At 49.4% G+C, this 18,958-nt stretch overlaps 1 protein-coding gene across 3 annotated transcripts in view; it reads left to right on the plus strand.

Annotated features, from left to right (window-relative positions):
- swm (Zinc finger protein swm) overlaps positions 1 to 18,958 on the plus strand; it is a 104,568-nt gene that overhangs the window by 4,074 nt on the left and 81,536 nt on the right. For all 3 annotated transcript variants that reach the window (XM_075880662.1, XM_037421072.2, XM_075880673.1), the window contains exon 4: positions 433 to 536. In XM_075880662.1, the coding sequence (XP_075736777.1) occupies positions 433 to 536 (104 nt within the window). The remainder of the gene's footprint in view (positions 1 to 432; positions 537 to 18,958) is intronic.

An 18,958-nucleotide genomic window follows, 5' to 3' on the forward strand; every position in this document is an offset into this window, starting at 1 on the left:
CTCGGACTTTTAAGTAGCACTATGTATGTTGAGGGTGAATAAATGTATATTTTCCCCCACATTTTCAGCTTGTTTCATAAGGAGCTATAAAACTTTCTATTCAATATTACACAGGAAAGTTGCTACAGTTGAACTCCTGTATAAAAGAGACGCTCCGGCGGGGAATGCTTGCTTTTATATGTGGGGTCTCTTATAAGCAGGGTACTACGTTTGAATTTTATTATATTGCTGTGCAGGTCCACTGGCATTTATAATGCCTATTTGTTTCTTATAAAGGAGTTTGATTATTTGAGGAGTGTGCACTGCAAGTCCAGTCTGACCTGACATTTCATTTACAAGCATTTGTCAAATGCTGTTCATTAAAATAGGCTTTTGCAATTATTGTGGGCAGCAAATGTAGAATGCTGGGCTGACGTATCTACTCCTTTGTAGGTACCTCCAGTAGAAGAGGACAAGGAACAAGCCAGAAGCAGCCATCGGAAGTCAAAGAGCCGGTCACGAAGTCCTGTAGGAGGCAGGAGCCGCAACCGGAGTCGGTGAGTTTGCATCGTAGTTTTTCACTAGTGCCGACAAGTGAGTCATGTCATGCATCATTGAAAATGGTGATGCAGGGAATGTGAGTCAAGATTGTGAGCTAATAGCTAATGCTGCTACGCGGGGCATGCAGCCACATTCATGGCTATGGATACCTGAGGGCATTGCGTGTGTTTCTCTCGCATTCAAATGTTTTTCATCCTGTGCTTGTTTTGTAATATATTACAGACCCACTTAAGCTCGCATTCTAAATTGCATGGCATAATTCAATAGATGAAAAATTTGTAAATATGGGGTGTCCCTGTATCTGATATTTTGACAAGCGGACTTGCCTTCCTCAAGGCTTCAGCTGCTTTTCTTAGCACGTGTGTGCTTCAGCCAGGGCAGAGTAGGAAGAGAGGGCGACTGTAAATAGGGGTGGGGATGGGCGAGAGAAGGGGTAGGGGTGTGGATTTGGACGAGTAAAAAAAAAAAAGGGAGACCCTTAAGCTTCGCCTTTAAGAGTTGAACACGATAGCGAAATTCGACCCCTAGTGCGCCCTTCAAACGCTAAATGCATACTTATTAATATGTTTTGTTACACACACATGCACGCACACAGTCGATTGTACCAGTGCGCACACACGAATGGTACTTACATGTTCTAAAGCACGAGTCGCATGACCTCCTAGATACAGGCTGCGCGTTTGCTGTCTCGGAGGCAGTAAAGAGTGTCACAATGCCTCACAGATGGCAGCACATTATCTAGTGTTTTCTGTTTGCTTGATCAACGCCCCTGGAAAGGCATGATATGTTTTTTGCTAGGTGCACATAGTCATCCATTTTTAGAGCTGTTTGAAAGTTCCTGTGTTTTTTTAGCGGCAATGGCTGCACTATCCTGACCTTTTTCAACGTAGTTTGATGGCCTCCAAAATGCGCCTACAAATTGCCAAACGGGCTCGTTTTTGTTGTGACACCTGTGGAAAAAAATGCGTTAAGGAGACTCCTTCCACTACATGGCATTTATGTAGTCTTTTTTCACGTAGCAGCTGCAAGTAACAACGTGGCCTTGTGGTAGGACACCTGCTTGCTACGCAAATGGCCCAGGTTCGATTATCAATGGGACGAAAAATTTTATTCTTTATTTATTTGCTTCTTTCTCGATTTTTCGCTCACGGATGATTTTTAGGTCACAACTAACGGTGCCGACGCCAGCAGCGGAATTTCTGCGCCACGAGCTCTCTAATGCTATCATGTTAAAAATGGAACAGTCTGTGAAAAAGAAGAAAGCAATGGGGTTCGGGAGGAATATTCATGTGGAAGGATAGAAGAGTGGTAGACATTCAGCTGAATCATGGTTGTCAGATAGAAGCACCACTGCACAATCATAATTTTATAAGGATAAGCACAGTAACTTTTAGAAGAGCTTAATTTTCACAGGTTTTCATTCAGCACATACTTTATTGGATGAATTCAAGAGCCCTCTTTAAAACTATCATACCTGTTGGCTGGTGTGTATTAAAGTTAGGAATAAGGTATGACTGTCTACATTCGGTGTCTTTTGGTGACCGAAAGTTTGAAGTATGTAAAGTTTAAGATCGTTAAAGGTGCAACCTGCCGTGCTAAATCTGTGGCACCGTTTTCACTGTGTGCTCGAAAACCTCAAGCTTCACAAACTTCAGTCAAATTTCAGGTCCTTGTAACACAGTTTGAATCATACCCTATTCACAAGTTTAATACACTGCAGCCAACAGGTTCAAATGATTTAGAGGGGGCTCTTGAACACACCCGATAGGGTACATACAGAATAAAAATCTGTGAGAAGTAAGCCCTTCTAGGAATTTTTAACTGCGCTTATCCCTGTGAAATTGTCATTTTCCAGCGATGGGGATTTAGTCCTACGATCATAATTCAGTGAAACCTCCACCTTCCTTCTACTTTTCGACATGTATACTCTAGGCTTGTGTAAATAGTGAATTTTGTGTTCGAAGTGAATTTGAAGTGAAAAATGATTTGAGTTTATAATCGGCATTCCAAACCTTGATATAATGAAACATCAGTTATAACGAAGTTAATAGTCTTGCAATAGACATAGTGTTAGGGATATACTTTTATAATGAATTTTTGGATATCTAAACGAGCTTATTGTTGTGTAAATGCAATTTTGTTATAATGAAGCTTGAATGTATATTACATATTATAAAGAATAATGAGCATGTTTGTCATGACCCAACTAATCTGCTCAATAATTTTTTATAATTGAAACAAGCCATGTTGCTAATATCATTCTTTATGGTTCAAAGGAAGTAAAAGCAACTTAAAGTAATGACAGGGTTTGGCTTTCGGTAGAATGCAAGTGATAACCTGTAAAATATGTTATGTTTTAAAATTTGCTTTACTTAGAGCATGTAAGCTGGTCTAACAAGCTTTTAAACTTAAAATATTGTGAATCGCTATCAAGGTAATTAGTATATTCCTTCAACCGTGAAGTGGGGCTACGTGACAATGCTGGTTTTCTGTGGAAAGGTGTATTCACAGCATAGCATTTTGCCACTGCAGTGAAACCACCTTTACAGGGGATTACATGTAGACTACAGTGAAAGCTTGTTAATTCGCACCTCATCAATTCAAGCTTTCAGGTTAATTTGAACTGATGGTCATGGTCTGGCCACGATATATAGGGTTAACCATCTCATTAGTTCTTGCGCGCATCGGCTCCTCTATGGATAATTCAAACGGCGCGCAACTGCGTGGTGGTATTTTGTACGGCCGTCGTAAGCTTTTATGGCTCAACGATAGATGGCGCCAGCGCTGAGCGCAGTGCCCGGATATGCGGCGTCACTGGCGTCATTGCGCTCGCTGTTCGCATCGTGTGGTGTTTTATGCCAGACATGTCTCTGTAGTCACCGTGTCCTTTGTGTGCTGCACATTGAGTAGCTAGGCCTTGTGTACGTCAGCGCTACAAAGTTGTTTGGTGCAATGTCGTGGGTTCTGTACTACGTGAAGTTATGGTGTTGCCTTCGGATGCTGGACCTAACATATCTGCACTTACTATGACTCCTTGCGAAAGATGACAGACCACCGAAACGCTCAAGGAGAAGGTAGAAATCCTTCATGAAGTGGGCGGTGGCAAAAAAAGCATGCCTGAAATCGCAAGGAAACATGGCATCGCCAAAACCACTCTTTCAAGATGTATAAAAAAATAGAGCGCTATTGAGGAGGCAGGCCTACGCAACTGATGCATTCACTGGCAGTCGTAAGAAACATTGCTCGGCGAAGCACCCAGAATCGGGGCACTCAGTGCTCCTGTGGATCAAGGAAATGAGGGGCCAAAACATCCCACTGAGCATCCCTATCGTTATGGCGAAGGTAGCAGCATACGCACTTCGCCTGAACATTGATGATTTTAAACCTTCTGAGGGCTAGCTCAATTGTTTACGAGAGAAATACGAGGTTGTGTTCCACACCGTGTCTGGCGAAGGCAAAGAAGTGAACAGCGAGACATGCGCAAAGTGGCAAAGCGGTGCTTTGCAAGAACGCCTTCACGCTTATTCATCGTGTCACATATTAATGCCGATGAAACCGCATTGTTTTATAAGCTACTCCCGAGCAAAACGTTGGCCTACAAAGATGACAACTGTGCTGGCGGGAAGAGAAGCTAAGAGCACGTTACTGTCTTGGTCGCAGCAAACATGACCGGAACCGGAAAACTACAGCTTCTGTTCATAGGGAAGGCCCTGAAGCCTCGTTGCTTCAAGAACATTCGCACACTACCGGCGGAATATACAGCCAACTGTGAGGCATGGATGCTGCAGGAAATATTGAAACATTGGCTGATAAATCTTGATGGCATGTTTGAATTAGCTAACAGGAGGATGCTTGTGGTAGTCGACAACTGCTCAGCGCACGCGGTTGGTGTCGACTTGAAGGCAATGAAGCTCTCGTTTCTGCCACTGAACACAACGGCAGCCCTACAACCAATGTACCAGGGTTCATTAAGAACTTGAAGTGCTTTTACAGGCGCCACATGTTGGAACGTTTGGTGCTGTGCGCCGCCGCTGCAAAATGCTACGGAGTGGGCTTAACTAAAGCATTGGCGGCAACATGCTTAAAAATCCGCTTTGCTTCATTATCCAGGTTTTCATCGGAATGCTGCAAACTGCGCATGAAGCTTCCTCGACGGCGGTACTCATAAATGACGCTCCTGCGCTTGAGCCGGCTGCATCGATGCTGACAGGAGATTGCGCTTGGCCCGATGAATTCTGCGTGATGACGCCCATCCTGATACCATCGACGATTACGGCAAGCCACGTGGTCTATTCCCCGTCTATAAAAAGCTGGCCAGCTCAGCTTTGCGACAGTGGGCTCGGTGATGACACTGGCGGCAACATGCTTAGAAGTCCGCTTTGCTTCGTCATCCAGGTTTTCATCGGAATGCTGCAAACTGCGCATGAAGCTTCTTCGACGGCAGTACTCATGGACGACGCTCCTGGGCTTGACCCGGCTGCATCGATGCTGACTGGAGACTGCGCTTGGCCCAATGAATTCTGCGTGGTGACGCCCATCCAGATACCATCGACGATTACGACAAGGCACGTGGTCCATTCCTTGTCTATAAGAAGTCGGTCAACTCAGCTCTGCGAAAGTGGGCTCGACGATAGCACTGACGGCAACATGTTTAGAAATCCGCTTTGCTTCGTTACCCAGGTTAGTAACTATTTGTGTGAGATTTGTTACCGAAGTGATAACCGGTTCCTAGTGCTGTTGCCTCGCCCACTGTGTATAAAATGGTTTTTAAATTGTGTTTAGCCTTCTGGCAATGACCAGCTATGTCGTGGTGATATCGAGGCCAATCCTGGGCCCTCTGGTAGGAAAATGTTATCCGAAATATTGAAAGGTAAAAAACTATCAGTTCTGCAGTTGAGGGCATACAGAGTGTACAGAAAGTGATAGAAAAGAAGCCTACCAGAATACCTGAACTCATTTATAACATTGATGAACAGCTACAAAAACTGAATGCTGTAGCCTTGAAAGCTGAAAATATAGAATCATCAGTTTCTAAACTTGAATCGCAGGTATTGGCTCTTAAAGATATGTAGATGGCTTAGAAAATTGAGGTGGTAGAAACAATTTAGTTATATATGGTCTGGGTGAGCCAACTGAGGAGTCAAACAATAAGCTACTTAAAACGGTACAGGAAGATATTTTGTCAAACATTTAGGCAGGGACGTTGTGGGAATCGAGAGCGCCCTCCTACCAGGCGCTTCGTTCTCCAGCTGCCGCGCGCGCGCCGACCGCGTAGCCCGGGCGCGTATAATCACCGGCATTCGCCAAGATGGCTGCCAGGGCGCCTCTTGGTCTGGGCGCGTCAAGCTTCGGCTCCGTCCCGCGCTGGCATGTCCGAGCACGCTACTCTGCACGGGCCTACGTCACAACGCAGCGCCATTTTCCTTTGGGCGCGCGTGACATCCTCCTCTCCTACGAGCTATGTTGCGCCCGACGATTCGCTTGTCGCGGCAGATGCTCTCAGGCTTTCACGAGGGGTTGACGCGCTGCTAAGCAGGCGGCTTCTCGTTCGTGCGTTCGACTTCGGCCCTTGTGCGGGAGTCGTCGCGCCCTAGGCAAGCGTACTTGCTCGGTCTTGCAGAGTTTCCTATACGGCCTGCAAGCCCGTGAGTGTCGGACTGTGCTGCATCTTGGGTTAATAAACCTGTTCTTGTTTTCCTGCCTCGTGCGTGGTTTCTGCGCCGTGTTGGAGAAAACGACGCATCCGTCCGCAGCGTCGTCACACGCAGCAGCAGTGGAGGACGTCGCATCCCTATACGGTTGCACTTAGTAGGTAAGCCTAGTGCAAACCTATCTCCACATAACTGGCGCCCAACTTGGTTTCGGCATGGCTTCAGAGCAGACCCCTTCGAGGCGCTCGTTCCTGTTCGATCCTGTGGCGACGGACTTGATCTCGTTCGAGGCGGACGGCTGAAACAGCACGGCTGCAACAGCCCTCTCAGCGACCCTCTGCTTTCGTTCACCGGGAGAGATCTCTTTTTCGGGGCCCCCTACAGTGATGCCAGCCGCTTGAACGAGGACCACAGTCCTAGCCAAGCCAGTAACGGGCTGTATCAGCTGTTCGAGACTCATGTGCCTACGGGCCCGTCCCCGGCGCAGTCTCGGCTTGCTGGCCTTTCCCCGTCAGTAGCACAGTTGACAGCTCTAATCGCCGCGCACAGTCCTTCCTACCGGGGGCACTCAGGTGTTGGCGGGAACTCGCTTACTGACCCGTCATGGTCGCGAGTGCAAAGGGTTGACGATGTCGTTCGCGAGCCTGCTCGCTTAACTGACAATGTCGCCGCGTTCACCGACACTCGCTGGCCTGAGACTCGCTTAGGCGATGCTTTCGACAGACGTTGGTCATCGTGCTCCGCTGTCCACCTGTTTGCCAGTCACGTGAGGCCTCAAGCACCAGTCAGAGCGCAAACCTACCCTCCTCCATGACGTGTACTGGCCCTTTTCGGTCGGGCGCGTATGTTGGGGAACAGGCGCGCGCACCTGTTACGGCCGCGCCCACCTCGGAGCAATCACCGCTGCACGCAACTGCGGCACAGCTTCTAAACGTTCTGTTGGAAGCGGTGTGCTCGCAGCCTTGTGCTTTGAAGGGAGACCCCGAGTCCCCTCAGCCAAGCGTTCCAAGTAGCTTAAGGGTACCTCTGCCTGAGTACAGTAGTTATTCGGACCACATCAGTGCAACAGAGTACCTCGAGCCGCTGCCCTGCTATCAGCAGGCTACGCGGCTGAGCGACAGCGTTATGCTAGGCTCTGTTTTGCCTGTGTTGCTGACAGCCCAAGCGGCAAGGTGGTACCGGCTTGTCGGCCACCAAGCTTGCTCGATGGAAGAGTTTAGGGCGCTCTTCCGTAGCGAATTCCTTTCTCCTGAATACGAGATGCCGCATGCGTCGCGAGTTGGAGCTTCGCACACAGCATCTCGACGAATCTCTTCTCGAGTACGTTCGGGCTTTGCAGGAGTCCTTGTTCACCCTACAGCATCAGACACCGCGAAGGTGGAGCGAGCCATAGGCCAGGCTCATCCAACCTGCGCCGCTTACTTTGGAAGCGCCTGTTATCGTGACCTAAACGAGCTGGCATCCGATGCGAAGCGTATTCAGGGCGACATTCTGGCGGCGCGAGCTTATCGCCTGCTGCCACCGCCGTCCGCGTCTCTCGAGCCTTGTTGCGCATGGGCTGGTCGTGACTTGTCACACTGGGGTTTTCCGAACCACGAGGCGGCCTCTGCCGCGAGAGACTGAGACGCGCTCGACGTGTCAGACCGCGCTCTGGACCTTTACTCATACGCTTGGGCGGCCATCGTTGCCCAGCAGCGTGAACAAGAACGGGAATCGCGCACGCCGACAGCGCTTTGTGCATCTCCCTGGTCTTTCCGAGCCTGTGATTCTCGGTCGCGACTTTCTGGCGCGCACAGGTATCGTGATTGACGTCGCAAGCGGAGGCTACAGGGACGGCCCTTCCGGCGCCCTACGGCCTTTCGCTGCACCTCCCGTGGTCTCGGCTGCCAGTAAGCCGCCGGACGCCACGAGGAAGAAGGAGGAAAGGAGACCAAGCGTTGCCCCAGCGGCCCGCTCTCCCCCTTTTACGCCGAGACTGGTTTTTTGGCCGGCGGGGCGGAAAACGGTCCGTGCGTACTGTTTTCCCTCGAGCATAATGCTGCCACAGTGAACGAGGTCTCGGCTATGCTGGTGACCTCCCCGCTAGCAGCAACTCGAACGGCTCGCTGCCGTCTTTGCTGGACAGCTTGTCGAAACGTGAAAAAGCACGTCTTCGCTGTTGACACGTTTCAGCGACACGTTCACGGAATGCCCGGGTTGCAACTCTCTGGTGAGGCACCGGATCGACACAGGCGATGCACAACCGTGGAAATGCAATCCTTGTCCCGTTAGTGCGGCAAAGAGGAAAGCAATTGACCAGGCACTGGATGAGTTGATTGAGACCAACGCTCTAACAGTCCTTGGGGTTCACCCGTGGTAATGGTCCCCAAAAGAGACGGCTCTGTGTGGACTACCGCCGGCTGAACGAGGTCACGAGGAAGGATGCTTATTCTATGCCTAACGTTGACTCGATCGTGGCTGCTCTAGGCGGTGCTTGCTACTTCAGCACCCTGGATGCTAGCCGCGGTTACCTACAGGTTCAGATGGAGCAGGCTGACGCGGAGAAAACTGCGTTCACCTCTCACAGAGGTTTGTACGAGTTTACCCGCATGCCGTTTGGCTATTCTGGAGCTGCAGCTACGTTCCAGAGATTGATAGACCGCGTTCTAGGGGACGCTAAATGGCAACATGCCATGGCGTACCTCGACGACATCGTCATCTTCTCTCAAACGTTCGAGAAACACCTTCACCACTTGGCAAATGTCCTCGGGAGGTTGCGTGCCGCCGGGTTGACTTTGAACCCAAAGAAAGCTCACATAGCTGAGACTCGCGTCTCACTATTAGGCTTTACCATTCAGAGCGGTCGTGTTCTGCCATGCGAGGAGAAGGTACGTGCCATGGTTGAGTACCCGACGGCGGCAAACATTCAGGGCCTGAGGCGCTTTTTGGGCATGATGAACTACTATCGACAGTTCATCCCAAACTGTGCGGCCCTCCAAGCGCCCTTGACTCACTCTTGAAAAAGTCCGCACGATGGAGCTGGGGGCCAGAACAAGAGCGAGCCTTCAAGGCACTCTCTGAAGCTCTAGTGGCCACAGCCGAGTTAAAGCTGCCCGACCTGAACAGGGAGTTCGTTGTCCAAGCGGACGCGAGTGACCTGGGTCTCGGCGCAGTACTGCTTCAGGAGCACGACGGCGTCCTACGGCCAGTCGCCTTTGCGAGCCGGTCATTTAACGTCACCGAGCGTAACTATAGCGAGACAGAAAGGGAATGTCTCGCTATAGTTTTTGCTCTCCGGAAGTTCGACTGCTATGTCGACGGCGTGCCATTCGTGGTGGAAACGGGCCACATGGCACTCACCTGGCTTAAGGGCTTGTGTGAGCCCTCGGGCCGCCTCGCACGCTGGGCGTTGACCTTGCAGCGATACAACTTTGTTGTGCGCTACCGGAAAGGGAGTTTGAACGTCGTGGCTGACGCCTTGTCGCGTGCCTTCATTTTGGCGTCTGGCACTTGTGTACGCCACTCCCGAGAGCAGTCGCATCGAGTAGACTCCGGGTCATCTGGCTCCAAAGGGTCCAAAGGCGCGAACCCCGATGGCGAAGTGACTTTAAAGTCGACAGCCTTGGGTGAGGACGCATACCTGGTAGACTCTGTCACGTCCGCCGGTATCGTCTTTAGTAGAGAGGAGTTGCTCAAGGCACAGCAGGACGATCGGTTTTGTCAACACATCGTTGACGAGCTCAAAGAAGCTGAGCTCCCAAGCGGAGCATGGCGGTCAAGACGCCGGGCGCGAACAGACAGCTGGTATTGCTGTCGGCGCCGAGTGCCATACGCAGGCTGGTATTGCTGCGGGCACGTTGGACTCGTACCTGCTTGATGCCGATGGCGTTCTCCTGTGCTACGTCCCATCTGAAGAAGCTCCCCAAAAGTCTTTCAAGGTGGCGATACCCCGCAGTCTAAGGAAAGCCACCCTAGGTTATTTCCACGACTCGCAGTTGGCCGGACACGCAAGTGGCCTTAAGACTTTTCAAAAGTTGTGCCGCTCCGCTGCCTGGCATGAAGCGTGTGCCAATGCGTGAAGCCTCGCGGGGGCAAGCCTCCCGGGCTCACGCAGCCGATCGACAGCCAACAATCATGGCAGGTCGCGGCCTGTGACATTATGGGACCTTTCCCAAGAAGCCGGAGAGGCCATGTTTTTCTCCTGGCTGTCACAGATCACTTCACGAAGTGGGTCGAACTGTTTCCCCTTCAGAAGGTAACGGCACGCGCAATCAGGGACAAGTTCACCGAGGTCTTTACCCGCTTTGGCTTTCGGTGGAGTTGGTCACGGACAATGCGTCCTATTTCACGGCCAAGGTGTTTGTGGATGCGTGTGCTGCCTTCGGCATTAAGCACCATGAAACAACCACATATCACCCACAGGCCAACCCGACCGAGCGGATCAACCGGAACCTCAAGCCCTTGCTGACAGCCTTTGCGCAGCAACACAGGGATTGGGATGCCTGTCTCTACAAGATAGGCTTCTCCTTGCGGTCTACAGTAAATCGCTCGACAGGGTACATGCCCGTCTTCCTCAACTTTGGGAGAGAGCTGCCTAACCCCATGGACCGCGTCCTACGGGGCGGCGGCGGGGCAAGCGCCGCGAAGGTCAGCCCGTCTGGCTACGCGGCGGAACTGCGCTCACTGATGGACGCGGCCCTCGACCTGGCGCGTTCCAACCTGGCAAAAGCGCGAGCTGGTCAGAAGGTTCAATACAACTGGTCGCATCAAGATGTCCGTTACGATGTCGGCGATCTCGTCCTCAGGCGCAATCACGTCTTGAGTGACGCCGCCAAAGGCATTTCGGCCTCCCTTACGGCCAAGTGGTTGGGCCCATACCGAGTGCAGACCAAAGTGTCGCCCCTGGTATACAAGCTGGCTGAATCCCAAGGGAGACCAGACGGAGGTCTAGTTAACGTCTCCGACCTCACACCTTTCGTTGCCACCAGCAAGGACTTTGGGGAAGGGGAGGCGGTCACCGAACTGCAGGGAAACCGGGATAAGGCTGGTTCCAAACCACGCCATCGGTACAACCTGCGAAAATGCACTTCAGCTGATTTTCGCCCCCGGCATGCAGCGGGACGTTATCCTCTCCTTGTGAGGGAGCGGAGATTTATACCTGCTGTGCGAGAGCTCATCCAGCAGCAACAGTAACGGCTACCTGGCGAGCTTTCTCCCTGGGAACACCATTACAGGCCTTGCGCGCGGAATATCCACCCGGTTCCCAGTTCGCCCGGCTGCTCGAGAGAGAAAAGCCCTTTCTCCGGTGGCTCACTCTCTCACTGGGTATCTTCCGCGTAGTCGGCAGGAGAAGAGAAGCGTGCGCCCTATTGGCTCATGCAACCTTCGATCCGACGGAGTAGGCTCTCTTTATTGGGCCAGCCTGTCGCGCCTCCGGGGCCGCACCTTCAGTTGCGTTTCGGCTTTTCACCGACACCCCAGCTTTCGTTATGTTCTCCTCGATGACCCATTCTTCCAAGAAAAAGCCCGAAGACCAGCCGCGCGCTCGGTCGTTCCGCAGGCACCGGCCTCGTCCATGCCGCCTCCGTCAAATGATCCCCCGGCCCCGGCTAGCAAGACACCGCCTCGTCGTGAAGTCATTACGTGGACGTTCCAACATGGCACTGAGGTTCAGGTCGCCTTCGTGTCTACTCGTCGCTGGTTCAAGCAACGCAATGTCTGGGTGAGTTTAGACCCCGCGTCCTTTTTGCAGACGCACTCTTTGGACCTGCACGCCACTTCCGGAGGTGCCTCGATGCCACCTGTTCATGAGGCCTCCTACTGCGACGCTTGCGGTGTCCTACTGGTGCACGAGGCTACCCTCCTCCGTTCGCGGGTTCACCGAGCGAAGTTGGCGGTGCCCCTGCGGTCCTGTCTACTCCTGTGGCGCCGCCTGGCCTGGGCCTTCAACCTGCCCTGTCGACCGACTCCGTTCAGGCGGTTGTGGCGGCGCTTGTCACGGACTCTTCATTCAAGTCGGCCATCACTGCTGCGGTGTCCGCTGCCCTCCCGCGGCCCCATGTTCTTGCTGAGACGCCGCCGAACGATGACACCGGGGCCCCCGTAGATCTCGTGGACGGCACTGAGCTGGACCTCAGTTTTTCCGATGTCGGTGAATGCTTTTATTTCGGCGTCTTTAGGGCGGCCTCGGTCTTAAGAGGGGGGGGGGGAGATGTGGGAATCAAGAGCGCCCCCCTACCAGGGGCTTCGTTCTCCAGCTGCCGCGCGCGCGCCGATCGCGTCGCCCGAGTACGTATAATCACCGGCATTTGCCAAGATGGCTGCCAAGGCGCCTCTTGGTCTGGGCGAGTCAAGCTTCGGCTCCGTCCCGTGCTGGCATGTCCGGGCACACTACGCTACGCGGGCCTACGTCACAACGCAGTGCCATTTCCCTTTGGGCACGCGTGACATCCTCCTCTCCTACGAGCTATGTTGCGCCCGACGATTCGCTCGTCGCGGCAGATGCTCTCAGGCCTTCACGAGGGGTTGACGCGCTGCTAAGCAGGCGGCTTCTCGTTCGTGCGTTCGACTTCGGCCCTTGTGCGGGAGTCGTCGCGCCCTAGGCAAGCGTACTTGTTCGGTCTTGCAGAGTTTCCTATACAGCCTGCAAGCCCGTGAGTGTCGCACTGTGCTGCATCTTGGGTTAATGAACCTGTTCTTGTTTTCCTGCCTCGTGCGTGATTTATGCGCCGTGTCGGAGAAAACGACAAACCCGGCCGCAGCGTCCTTGCGCGCAGCAACAGTGGAGGACGTCGCATCACTATACGGTTGCGCTTAGTAGGTAAGCCTAGTGCAAACATATCTCCACAAGGTAAACGGCATAGAAAGGTGTCATAGATTAGGAAAAAAAACTGCAAAACAAGTCACGCCCTATAATGAAGAAAATTCTCGGCTATCGGCAAAAAGTGTCTATATTAAAATCAGCTCATAAGCTAAAAGGCACAGATCTATCTTTATCTGAAGACTTCCAAACGGCTTCGTAATGTAAAACAAATTATGGAAGAGCGCGGCAGGAGAGAAGGCAAATGCTGCCAAAGTGATAAAGGGAGCATAAATAATACTTTGTTCGACTGGTATGAGGAGAAAAATGTATGCTTTCAAATTTCCAAAGCATAGAATGGCTGACACGAGTATCCTAAAGATAATCAATGGAAATTGTAGGAGCGTACTTAACAAGGTCGCTCAATTAGAGGCTCTCATCCTCTCACATGATCCTGCTGTTGGAGTTCTGACAGAAATGTGGCTAAACGACTCAATATATGACAGCGAGTATGTTCCCTCCGGTTACAAAGCGTTGAGAAAAGATAGAGACACCAGAGGTGGAGGTGTCTGTATTCTTTTCAAGTCGTCGCTGAATATCTTCAGAATGCCGAATATACACAACATTGAATGTATTTTTTGTACCAGTTATTTCAGCGGTATCAGACACTATATAGGAGCTATATGCAGACCTCCAAATGCTCCACTTCCCATGTTTGAGGAGCTCGAGAACTACTTGCACGAGAATATAAGACCGAATGATTGGGTCGTTCTTTCAGGGGACTTTAATTTACCAAATATACACTGGCCAACTTTCACGCTCACTAAGTACGATCTTTTTGGCAAAGCAATGTTAAACATTGCATTTACATATGATCTTTTTTAATTTGTACAGGATTACACCAGAATTGAGGGATCTTCCAAATCCATTTTGGACTTAATTTTTGTTAGCCAATCAATCGACACTCGAGCAACCTGCGAGGTAGTTCCGGGAATATCAGATCCCAAGTTGTGGTCCTAAGCCCATGTAACACTGTATTAGACAAAAAGTTGCAATGTTAATCTTTTCCTGATTTTTCTCGGGCAGACGACGTTTCAATCCTTGATACCCTCGCGTTTCATTTTAATGAATTTGAAAACAGCAAGTGTGATGTAAATGAACTTTAGATTCAGTTTAAAAACATTATTAACACTTGTATTATTTCTTTTGTGCCACGAGGAACTAAAAAGAAGAAACTTAAAAAGTTCCTGGATTTCTCGTAATACACTTCAATTGAAAAGACAATTAAAATGAATCAAGAAAAAAAAAAGGATTTCGCTTGTGATGACAACGAAGCCCGTGAAGTAAATGTAAAACTTAAAAATCAAGTCAGTAGTGACACGCAGTGCTATTATGGTGACGTATCACCAAGTTACATCAAGTCAGCCCCCAGAGAAATTTTGGAGAAGTATTAGCCCCAAGTCTGAGGAGTGTGATGTGTTTGATGTAAATGGTGTATTGGCTCATGAAACCAAAGAAATTGCAAACCTATTTAATGTACATTTCAAATCTGTCTTTACTAGAGGTAATGTCATTTTACCAGTTAACGACGTCGCCCTGCCTCCTGTATCTGATATTGAGATCACTGAATCGGGTGTTTTAATATCTTACTAAATCTAGATATAAAAAAATTTTCTGGCCCAGATGACATCCCAAATCGTTTTCTTAAACATTATGCAGAATATTTAAAGGCCAAGTATTTAAAGGTCTTGTTTATGAAATCCTTGGAATTTGGCCAAGTGCTGGGCGACTGGAAAACCGCCAGAGTCAGGCCACTCCACAAAAGCGGGAATAAGCAGCAAATAAAAAATTATTGCCCTATTTCATTAACTTCAACTTCGTGCAAAATTCTGGAGCATATAATTCACAAACACATTTTGGAATTCCTTGAGAAACATAAATTTCTAACAATCCATCAGCATGGATTCCGTAAAGGCTATTCGACAATAGCCCAATTGGTGCAAACTGTACATGACTTCGCAAACAATATAAACAATGGGAAACAAACAGACGCCATATTCATGGATTTTTCGAAAGCTTTCGATAAAGTGCCACATCAGAAACTGCTGCATAAATTAAACATAATTCTTAATAATCTGTAGCTGATTAATTGGGTTTCTATCTTAGTGAACGTAGTCAATTCGTTACATTTAAAAATCGCGACTCTGATAAACTATCTGTTGACTCTGGTGTTCCCCAAGGTTTGGTTCTAGGCTCTCTTTTCTTTTTGCTTTATATACAGTCAACTGCCCATTTTTCGGACCTTTTAGGGAGCGAAAAACCGTCTGAAAATTCGGGCAGTCTGAAAAAAATGAATGCAAGCAGAAAAACACATTATTTTACTGATAATTTTTTATGCAAGCAAAAAAAACACGCTATTTTGCTAATATTTCTCGATGTAAGCAAAAAACGCACCATTTTATTGATATTTCTTGGATCAAGAGGGTCGAGGTCGACGAACCAGACTTCCGGAACTCTGCCAAAGCATCAGTGGGGTGGCTCTGAAAAGAGCCGATAAAAAAAATGCATACAGCCGACAGCGAGTGCCGTCAGGGCAGCCGGTGTTAGAGCTGCAGTGGCTTGAAAAACTTGTTGATCCTTGTTTGAACGGTGTTCCGCTTACATGTGATCACATTCCCCTCGATCTGAGCAAGGGTCATGTCATCACTGTACACCGATGACAGCGTCATCAATGCTCGCATCAATTCGGCGGTCGTAGGTGGCGCTGGCGTTGGTTCCTCTTTTTCGACATCGGAGTCGTCTGAATCCGCCATAACCTGACCGACTATTTTGTCGTCGGTTAGCTCTGCGCAGAAGTCGAGCTCATTGTCAGCGTCGACGAACTGCTCAAAAGTTATTTCTGTGGGCATGGAAGCACCAGCAGAGTGGAGGTCGTTGATAATATCGTCCATAAGAGGGCACAAGTCGGTCACGCTGTCGCTTTCTTCAGGCAAGTCTGCTGCCTCTGTGTCGAGTACGAAGCCCGCGTGGTGAAAGCAGTTGCGAAGCGTGTCTTGCGTTACTGCCTTCCATGCGTCCGCAAGCATTCCGACAGCAGACCGAAGGTCAACGTTGTAGCCTTTCCCGTTTTCCAAGCACAGCACCATGCGGTTGATTATACTTGAACGGTACAAAAACTTCAGATTACGGATAACGCCTTGGTTCATCAATTGGAGGATCGCAGTCGTGTTGGGCGAATGAATTCCAGCTGGATAGCCTTCAAGTTATTGATGTGAGCATGAGCAGCGCAGTTGTCAACGAAGAGCAGAACACGTCTGTTTTGTTGTTCAAACTTCCTGCCCAACCTGCGGACGTAACTCTCGTACAACTGCTGCGTTACCCCTGCCTTTTTGTTGGCTTCGTATAACACTGGCAGCGTTGCCCCTTTAAAACACCTCGGGCTCCTGGACTTCCCGATTACTAACAAAGGAAGTTTCTCGCTGCCAGACATATTGCTGGCGACAAGAACGGTCAGCCATTCTTTGCTATGCTTGCCACCATGGCATGCGTCACCAGCAAAAGCGAGCGTTCTTTCCGGCAGCAGCTTGTAAAACAAGCCAGTTCTTTCGCAGTTGAAAATCTTGTCAGCAGAGAACTGCTTCAACAAAGACTGGAGTTTTCCACTGCGGTACTGCGCAGTAACTGAAGATGTGTGGCGCCGCTTTCGCCACACATCTTCTTGAACTTGAGGTCATTCTGACACTTAAAGTTTTTCAGCCATTCATCACTGAACTTAGAATTCGTGATGTCCATTCGAAGCGCGAGAGTTTCCGCTTTTTGTCTCAAGATGCAGCCCGAGACTGGCAACCGCTTGGCAATCATTGAATTAAGCCACACGACGAGAGCGTCCTCAAGCTTTGGATGAACACCTTGGCTTGCATTCATCTTTTGGGCACCAGACGGTTTTTCGGCCGCTTCCAAGATCTTGTCTTTGTTCCTCAAGAAATCGGAAACTGTTTGCTTGGAAATGCCGAACTCCTTGCTCACGTCAGCCTGCGATCGGCCACTCTTCACTAACTTAATAATGACGGCTTTCTTCTCCATCGTTAACCTACGGTACTGTTTTCCGTGCTTTGATGCCATCGGCAAGGGCAACGAAGGCGGAGTGGGGGCCATTGCAGGCAAGTGAAATCCTCACGATGGGAACAAAGGAGTTTGCTGACGAGTGTCGAAGCACCTAGGCTTAGCGTTGCAGAGCACACTTCACACGATCGCACAACCACGCACTAGGCTAGCCAAACACCATGTGGGCTGCACAAACAAAACGGCACGACTGCAGGCGACGGTGCCTCAGGTACTCCGGAGGTGGCACTGGTAAACATTCAAGATAGCCAGCGTGGCCAGACCAAATCGGTGTGTGGCGGTTGGTTCTAGTTCGAAGTGGTGAAATGCTTCGCGAAAGCGCTGCGCGGGAAGCCAGAGTGGCACGCACGAGCACAAGCGCTAAAGCGCAAGGAACTTTATTGGCGCCAGAAAATTTATTGGCGCCGGCCACAGTAGACCGGCGCACTCATTTATACGATCGTAATCGCGTGTGACGCAGTTGTGGTGGTTTCCACTGGAGGTCAATGGTGGTTTCCAACCTTTTGTCGCGGCAAAAAGTCAGGAAAATTGGAATCCGGGGGGTTCGAGCATCCGAAATTTCAGTCTTCCTTATACATTGATTCTATGGGGCTCGTGGCGGTGCCGCGAAGATGTCCAAATTATCGGGCATGTCCGAAAATTCGGGTGTCCGAAAAATCGGCAGTTGACTGTAAATGATATGGCAAATGACCTAAATGTTATGATTAAATTATACGCCGATGACTGTATCTTATACTGCACAATTGATAGTCATTCCTATCAAACGTTACTAAATGATGCCTTTCAGCAAGTTGTTGCCTGGTGTAGAGATTTGCAAATGTCGGTTAAAACGAGAAAGCTGTTTTTATGTGCATTACTAACAAAAAAGACAAGCTAAGTTTCAATTACTCGGCTAACAATATTTTCCTCTCTGAGGTAACAGAATACAAGTACCTTGGCCTGCACATAACAAACACTCTAAAACGGAATCGACACATTGAAAAAGTGACCGCTAATGCCTACCGTAGATTGTTTTTTCTTAGGAGAGCACTCAAACTGTCAATACCTTCCGTTCGCTTGTTAGTATACAAAACAGTGATACTTGCAGTACTTGATTATGGCGCAATTATTTGAGACCCCTTCTCTCAAACTAATTTAAAAAGACTTGAACGGGTGCAACGGAAGGCAGTCCGCTTCATCTACAATAACTACTCCCGTACCTCTGCAACAGAACTCACCCATGCGACACGGGCAGAGAAAATGGTATTTACTTCCCAATGCCTTCAGATTGAATGTGATTCGCGCGGTGCCACATGGATGAACGATATGACATTCGCCCAAATGCCATTCGTCACCTAATGCCATCGCCAGAACTCGTTCGACTGAGAAATCGGTATTCTCGACGGCACAGCTGATGAAGTAATTGAATAAAACGACATTTGATTCGACTAGAAGAAAACTTCTCACGTATTTTATTTATAATAATCACTTAAACAATTGCTTAAAAAGTTATCTTCAGCTGGTAGACGCTGTAAAATAAATGCGACAGGGGCCATTTTCATTTTACGCTGCAGATCTGACTAGCTTTGGCTTAAGTTGCTACATGATCGGTTGCAACGTCGTGAAACAAAGTAACAAACGAAATATAACGGCAGCGTAATATGCTTATTTATACATTTATTTATCTGATGTGTATGAAGCTTCTAAACGCTTGTTTATTTTGTTTATTGCTACTCACCCAATGCTCACAAGAAAGGTGCAGCGATTGACATCATCAAGGCAAATGTCATTCGCTTTGGACGTGTAGCAGCGCCGCTGAAAAAAAATTTCATTCGGGAACTGAATGCCTTCGCTATCGAATGTCATTTTCTATGCCCGTGTGGCATGA

Source organism: Rhipicephalus microplus, chromosome 2, assembly GCF_043290135.1.
Source record: "Rhipicephalus microplus isolate Deutch F79 chromosome 2, USDA_Rmic, whole genome shotgun sequence".
Taxonomy (NCBI): Eukaryota; Metazoa; Arthropoda; class Arachnida; order Ixodida; family Ixodidae; genus Rhipicephalus; species Rhipicephalus microplus.